The following is a 7,457-nucleotide window of genomic DNA, read 5'->3' on the forward strand; positions in this document are numbered from 1 at the left end:
TGCTATTTTAATGAACAGCCAAAAACGTTGGTAATTGCGAAAAATATCCAAAAAATCAGAAAAATAAACAGGTTTTTTTGCCTTTTCTTATCTGTATATTCCATTAAATATAAGTAATATGCAAGAGATCAACTAACGGAAAGGAATATTTAAGAAAATCCGTTATAAAAATATTTTCCCTTCTATTGCACTGCTATTTCATGGAACACAGCTGTATACAGTGTCTTATCAAATTGCGCCTTTATTAGAATTTACGAAAAATAAAATATGCCAACACATTAGCGTACTAATATGCACTAATTATAAATAATTTTCAATTTGACCTTTTCTAATAAATACTTGAGCTTGAGAAATATGTTATTGATAAGGTCTGGTGAAAACCAGTAACTAATAAAAATTAAAGAAATGTGTGATAAACTGAATTCAAGTAATTTCAGTACCATATTTATAATTTATTTACAGTTAGCTCAGAGTTAGATTTTCCGTATACAGCTCACGCTTGAAAACTTGAACACTCTAACACGCGAACACCCAGAAACGCGACACATTTTTTTGAGCATTGACTTTTTTAAAACGTGAACCAGGCACGAAAACTCTAAAGCATGAACAAAAATATATTCTAAAGGTTCAAGTGATGAGTCACTAATTCAATTTATATTAGGGTATTACAAAAATATTTCGACGAATAAACGCAACTTGTACAGAACCTTAAAATAAAAGAGCATTTTTTGCTCTGTTCCATAGGCATGTGATAATAAGGGAACATTCATCTGGATAATACACTAGAACAGAATTTGTATTGTCTTCTTTCATTTGAGAACGAATTGAGAGTCAGATTGATCTCAAAACATCCATATCTAAAATATTCAATTTAAGGCTGTTCCTGATTGAACCGTTCATGCTATTGAACCGTGAAACTTACAAGTCCACTATTTAACTCTAAATACACGTTCATTGCCAATTTTTATTGAGAAGATTAATTTTTTAAGTAAATCCTATATTAAATTCTTTCACATTAAGTCAATTTGTATTTCAGCCTCAATATGTATCTTCTTCATCCATCGAGTCATTTATATCTGGATATATTGATACATCTTCATGCCATGGGTTATTTATGTTTGGAATTATTTCAACCCCTGGCTCAAAGATAGGTTTCGAGGTTCGTGCAACATTTTTATTCGGATTCGGGTCTTCCATGAAAATATTCCAAAATCTCTTCGCATATTCATCCATTAGGGGAGGATTTTGCTGATTCGAATTCACCACCAGTTCATTTGTATTCATATTATTAGAAAGCGGAACCGTTATCTCTGGCTCCGAATTAGATTGCGATGGGTTTGGGTCTTTCTTAAACATAACGTTATTATTTCCTAGGGGTGGATTTGGATCTTCTAAATTCACCTCCAGTTCATTGTGTTTTGTATTATGGCGATTATTAGGGCAACAGTAAGTATTTTCCTTAAAATATATATATTTCAAATAAATATGTCATAGTTAAATATAAAATAAACTACCTCACAAGCGTCATTTTCAAAAATTACTTTCCCGTGAATTTCCATGCAATCAGCATATGTTTTACAAATGCCATTTTCGGTAGAAGAAAATAAGCATGCATTTTGTGCACCTGAAATGTTGAGAAAATTAAATCGAATTCGTCGTATTTACAGTAAACTAAACTCACCTGCTTTAAACGCGAGTAGCTGATATGAGAGTATGCTTAAGAGTAGCCCACACCGAAGAATAAGCATTATAACAATATTCAGATGTTTCAATTTTGTTTAATGTATTTTTACAAGCCTTTCGGTAAACTATATGTATTTGAAACAAAATAAATTTTGCGAGTTTTGCTGAGTTATACAACTTAATCACAGACTCTCCAAGAGAATACTAAAACTTTTGAATCGAATTTGTAGCTTAAGAAAACAACGAACCGGCTGCATCTAAACACATGCGGCATCCCAAATAATCATAAATATTGTATAAATATACATGCGATATATATGTATATGCAATTGTCTTGTATAAATACCACTATGTATTTATACAATAAATTTATATTCTAATTTATTTCTTATACAATTGCGGCTTCATTGGAATTAACTAAAAATGAAATATTATGCCAACACATAAATTATAAATTAGTATGAATTTGACCTTTTCTAAGAAAGACTTGATCTTATGAAGTGTGTTATTGATAAGGTCTTGTAAAAACCAGAAAGTATTAAAAATTAAGGCAGTAGTCTGCTTTCAAAAAATCGATTTTTTTTTTGTTTTGTTTTAAATCTCTTCCAAAACTATCCAAGAATATGTCTTTAAAATTCCAGAGGCCTATTCGACATATTTTCGAAGCTAGAGCAGTTTTAGTGGCCGAGCGTCGAGCAGGTGCGAATGCTCAGGCAGACTTAAAAGCGCGTTTTCTCGAGTTTTCATTTTTACAAGTGTTAGAAAACGGTGCCGGCGATAACAAAAATAATATATGTCCGATCGAAAATAACCAACGCGATCTAGCTTCAGTATTAAATTATCTTCTATTTGAACTATAAAAGTTGGACAAAAGTATTATTTAAACTACTTGTTTTGGAATTTAAAAAATTTTCTTAAAAAAGTTAATTTTTTTTTTAACTTCGAAAAAATTTTAAATTTTATAACTTCTTCAGTATTTTTTTAGAAAAGAAAAGAAACTCATAAATATTAAAAAAAATAAATCCATCACCGGCACCGATTTACAAGTGCAGACTCCAGGCGCTCCAGAAAAAGACTTACAACTTTGAAAAAATTTAAAATTGTATAATAATAAATATTGTTTTTTAAGCTTTAAATATAGTACACTATCGTCTTAATATTCCGTTAACCGCAATCATATCCTTCCCTTTCAAAAAAAATTGCTGAAAAACGCTTTTTTTCGGCTTCTATAGCAGACTACTGCCTTAAAGAAATATCTGATAAAATAAATAAAAGTAATTTCATATTTATGATATATTTACAGTTAGCCCAGAGTTAGAATTTCTGTTCTTGTATATATGATAGAAGAAATTCTAATAAGGCCAGAAACTATTTTTTTTCAAACTCTCGAAAACGTCTTATGTTTTTATATCTCAAAAAGTTTTACTCACATAACCTGAACAAGTGTTTTATTTATGCTCGAAACTATAGTTTCAGAATAAAACCAATCCATCACTGGATATATGGATATTGTTATAAAGAGTTTGCGTATATATATATTTGTCACATATATTGTATAAAATCCATTGAAAGTTGGAAACTCTAATATTAGGTTAGAAACACCGAGGTCCTCGTGTTCGATATATGGCGCCTTAAAAACCTATGGTCCGATTTCGGCGATTTTTAGAATGGGGCTGCCACACTATAAACATAGTATTTGTGCAAAGTTCTGCACCGATATCGTCACTAATGCTTGTTTATATATTTAATGTAAACGATTCAGATTGTAAAAAAATTTGTTGTAAAAAAAGCTTCCATATGCCATTTCTTATGTGAAATTTAGTGTTTCTGACGTTTTTCGTTAGTGAGTTAACACACATTTAGTAATTTTCAACCTAACCTTTGTATGGTAGGTGTATTATCCGACTTCTTTCATTTTTGGACTGTATTAGGAAGTGGCTAAAAGAAACGACTGCAGAAAGTTTGGTTTATATAGCTCTATTGGTTTCCGAGATATGTACAAAAACACTGTTTAAGGGCGGGGCCACGCCTACCTCCCCAAAAAAATTACATCCAAATATGCCCCTTCATAGTGCGATCCTTCATACCAAATTTTATTTCCATAGCTTTATTTATGGCACTTTATTTTATTTCCATAGCTTTATTTATGGCACTTTATGTGTTTTCGGTTTCGTCATTTTGTGGGCGTGGCAGTGGTCCGATTTTGCTCGAAATCAACCTTCCTATGGTGCCAAGAAATAAGTGTGCCAAGTTTCATTAAGATATCTTAAATTTTACTCAAGTTACAGCTTGCACAGACGGACGGACGGACAGACAGACGTTCGGATTTGAACTCCACTCTTCACCCTGATCACTTTGGTATATATAACCCTATATCTAGCTCGGTTAGTTTTGGGTGTTACAAACAACCGTTATGTGAACAAAACTATAATACTCTCTAGCAACTTTGTTGCGAGAGTATAAAAATTGGTGTAAACAGACTACGTCTTAGTTAGGTTGCAACAAGTGTTTGTGACCGACATGCATGAATAAAGACGTATTCGCATCAAATATAAATTGAGTCATTAATGTAATTCAATTTACATAAGGAGAATACCATAATCCTTCAACGAATACCAATGCAATTTGTACAGAATCGTGGAATAAAATAACATTTTTTGATGAATTCAGCAGGCATATGGTAATAAGGAATGTCTGTAACAATTTGAGATAGAATTGAGAGTCGCGAGGTTTGAGATCAAACCATGCTTGTCTAAATTATTCAACTGGAGAAAATTCCTGATTATTGCGGTTTGGTTTGCATATTAGCCACACTATTTTCACTACATTGTTATTAACCCACAACTCCACTATTTAACTCTAAATATAGTTTAATTGCCAAAAATCCATTTCAATTACAAATTCTTTTAGGTAAATCATATTTTCAATTCTTTCACACAAAGTCAATTTGCATTATTGAAAATATTTTTGCATTGATTACTCTTTAACTTGAAACATTTGTCACAATTTCACGCACTCGAGCGTGTCGAGCAATATCCGCGATTAATACTTTACACCCCACTACACTGGCGTTGAGCAATTCTCGTGCAAGTGAATCGGGCCTTGACAGTAAATTCTATGCAATTTGTGGCATTTAACGCGACTTTGTATGCGTGTGTGTTTCAAGCGTATGAAATTCAATCAAATATACGCGCAAAAACGGATTACAAAGTGAAATAGTGAAAATCACTTTAAATGAATTGTAAATCATGAATTTATGAAAATGTGAGTAGTTGTCCAAATATAAATTTTTACGAGCGTGTGTTTATATTTATTTTGTTGTAGTTGTTTTGCTGCATTTACAAATTACTTGCTGACAAATTTTTAGGAAAAACCCAACTGTTTCATATTTATTCAGTGATTTTATAACGGATTAATTCCACTAGAATGAAATTTTATTTTTTAATGGCTTTTTAGTGACATAGAAAAAATTATTTAAATGTATAATATTTACTCAAAGCAAAGTGATTGCACTGCGATTTATAAACACAAATATATTTTAAAACTAAAATGTATATATTTATTTTTTAGAACTTTTAAAATTATGTATATAGATATAATATCAAGAATTGACGGAATTTCTATGTCAAGAAATATTCCAAGAAATAATAAATTTATGAAAATCGCAAACAAATGACATAAGCTCTCGCTTACTGCGCACATCTCGCCATCAGGGTGACATTGGGCTGTAAAAGCAATGCGGCTGATGCGATTAGCGCAGATTTGCTACCAAATACAATATACCAACATGTGTGCATATGTTCAAATAGATCTGTATATGTAAATATATAAATGCCGCTAATGTGACATAATTGAAAACCGAAACTGAGGCATTTAACTTCTATTATGTATGCCGTAAACAAATATGAGCACTTGTCGCCGGCAGACAGTGACAGTCAAAAAATTGTGGCATATGTGAGCGAAATGAGCAGTAAATGCCCAATGTATGCTATACAATGGTGAAAAGCGAAAAAAAAGTGAAAAAGCAAACAGTAGCAGCGCTAATTGAATGTGATTGCAGTGAGTGCCCCCTCGCTTCGGCTATGCTTTAGTTAAGGGTGTTTCGAAAATTAGAGCGAAAACTATTGCAAGCACATAGATGACAGTTAAACTGTCACACTGCCAATGTAAGGAGTCAAAATGACAGTGACATTTGATTTGTGCGCTCGCAACGCGCTCATTTCATTTCATTTGGCATTTAACTACTATACTCACTACTTATTTGATGCGTTGATGAACTACTCAGCTGTGCTGTGTAATTGGAGTGCCGAAGCGTTGACAAGTGCAATCGTCTGTAAATGTGTTCATACTGTATTCTACTCTTAAGTGTATTTGTATGTCATTTCTACTGTCTTTTGTAATTCAATGTTTACCCGCTTTTTTCTGGTCTTTAAGTAGTTAGTTATATTTCTGGTAAACCATAATTAAATGCCTCTTTCAGTGAGTTATCAATTTGAGCGGAAAATGTCAGTGTCATCACCTGTCAACAAGGGAGGGAGGGTATGATATGATCACATTGAAATGTCAAGTGTTCATCTTTCTATGCAACGTTGAACCGTGCTGAAACAAGTGCTTTTAATGCCAAATGGCGTATCTTGAATCATGCTCAAATTCGTGAGGTTGTAACTAGATAGTGATTTTACGGAGTTTTAGCTTTGTAATTCATTGTTTGGAGGTTTAACGAGTTTTTTGATTTGTGTTGTGGATTTTGATTTCATCCTACAAATAAGACTAACTAAATTGTATTAGCCGAATATTTTGGGAGTTTTATCTTAAGAACTAAAGTTACTGATAGAGATTAGTTTAAGTTAATCAAAAATAGTCAAGTTTGATTGTTTCTTACTCATTTGTCGGCCAGTTTCAGTAACTTTTTATATCGACCTGACCCTGTAGTTGTGAAATATAATCAACCTACCAACTGAGACTATATTTTCGAATATACTTCATGAGAAATGAATTATTAGAATTAAACATCGATTAAAGTCTTGGTATAAGTCCCAACATAATTAACTTTTATTAATTAATGAGTTACTCGTACATTCACTGTGATTCAAAGCCATTGTTATATTTTTTACAAATAACATAAAGTTCAATTTTTTAGGGAATCCTTCAAGTCTTCGAAATAGTATTTATGTTATTACAATGAAAGAGTACCCAAGAGTTCCAAGTGTTCTGAATGCCATTAATGTTGAAAGATATTATGGATTTTTAAGATTTAGTAAGATCTTGTAGCTAAAAGGGTCCTGAGAGACATATATTTGGAAAGATTTCAGAATATCTTAGATATCTTATCCTTAAAGTCTTCGAAATTTTATTTAAGTTATTACAATGTGAGAGGATTCAAGAGTTTCTAGTGTTCGGAACACTATTGGAAGTTATTATGGACTAGTAGGTTTAGTAAAATCTTGGAGCACAAAGGCTCTTGAGTGACATATATTTCGAAAGATTTCAGGATATCTTAGAAAACCGGAATTGTCAGATAAGTTAGGGAAGCTTGCAAGATTAGTTGCAGCGGTCTTAGAAGAATAATCTCTGAGGCAACTTAAAGCTAAGAATTATCATTTATATGGAGATGAAAGCGGCATTAGTAGCAGGCCGAGCTCAATTACTGTTGCATTCAAGGTATTTAAAGAATTGTAAGGAATTTTGAACTCCAAGACTACGCAATGACAGTAGCATATACTGTTAAAATACAGAGAATTTAAGCTTAAAAATCAAATCAGAAGAAAGTACCA

General features: G+C 32.1%; 1 protein-coding gene across 1 annotated transcript; it reads right to left on the bottom strand.

Moving 5' to 3' along the window:
* Positions 1-509: 509 nt before the first annotated feature.
* On the bottom strand, positions 510-4,898 carry LOC105215337 (uncharacterized). Its single transcript, XM_011189190.3, has 4 exons — positions 4,582-4,898; positions 1,682-1,808; positions 1,515-1,624; positions 510-1,458 (listed from the first exon to the last, which is right to left on the bottom strand). The coding sequence occupies exons 2-4, from the start codon at positions 1,746-1,748 to the stop codon at positions 1,039-1,041; spliced, it is 597 nt and encodes a 198-aa protein (XP_011187492.2). The 5' UTR covers positions 1,749-1,808; positions 4,582-4,898; the 3' UTR covers positions 510-1,038.
* Positions 4,899-7,457: the final 2,559 nt, after the last annotated feature.

Source organism: Zeugodacus cucurbitae, chromosome 4, assembly GCF_028554725.1.
Source record: "Zeugodacus cucurbitae isolate PBARC_wt_2022May chromosome 4, idZeuCucr1.2, whole genome shotgun sequence".
Lineage (NCBI taxonomy): Eukaryota > Metazoa > Arthropoda > Insecta > Diptera > Tephritidae > Zeugodacus > Zeugodacus cucurbitae.

Excerpts from the sequence above, each read along its gene's own strand:
- LOC105215337 (XM_011189190.3), bottom strand. The coding sequence starts at position 1,748 with ATGCTTATTCTTCGGTGTGGGCTACTCTTAAGCATACTCTCATATCAG. Across the intron at positions 1,625-1,681 it reads GCTACTCGCGTTTAAAGCAG|GTGCACAAAATGCATGCTTA; the intron begins GTGAGTTTAGTT and ends TCAACATTTCAG. Across the intron at positions 1,459-1,514 it reads TTGAAAATGACGCTTGTGAG|GAAAATACTTACTGTTGCCC; the intron begins GTAGTTTATTTT and ends ATATATTTTAAG.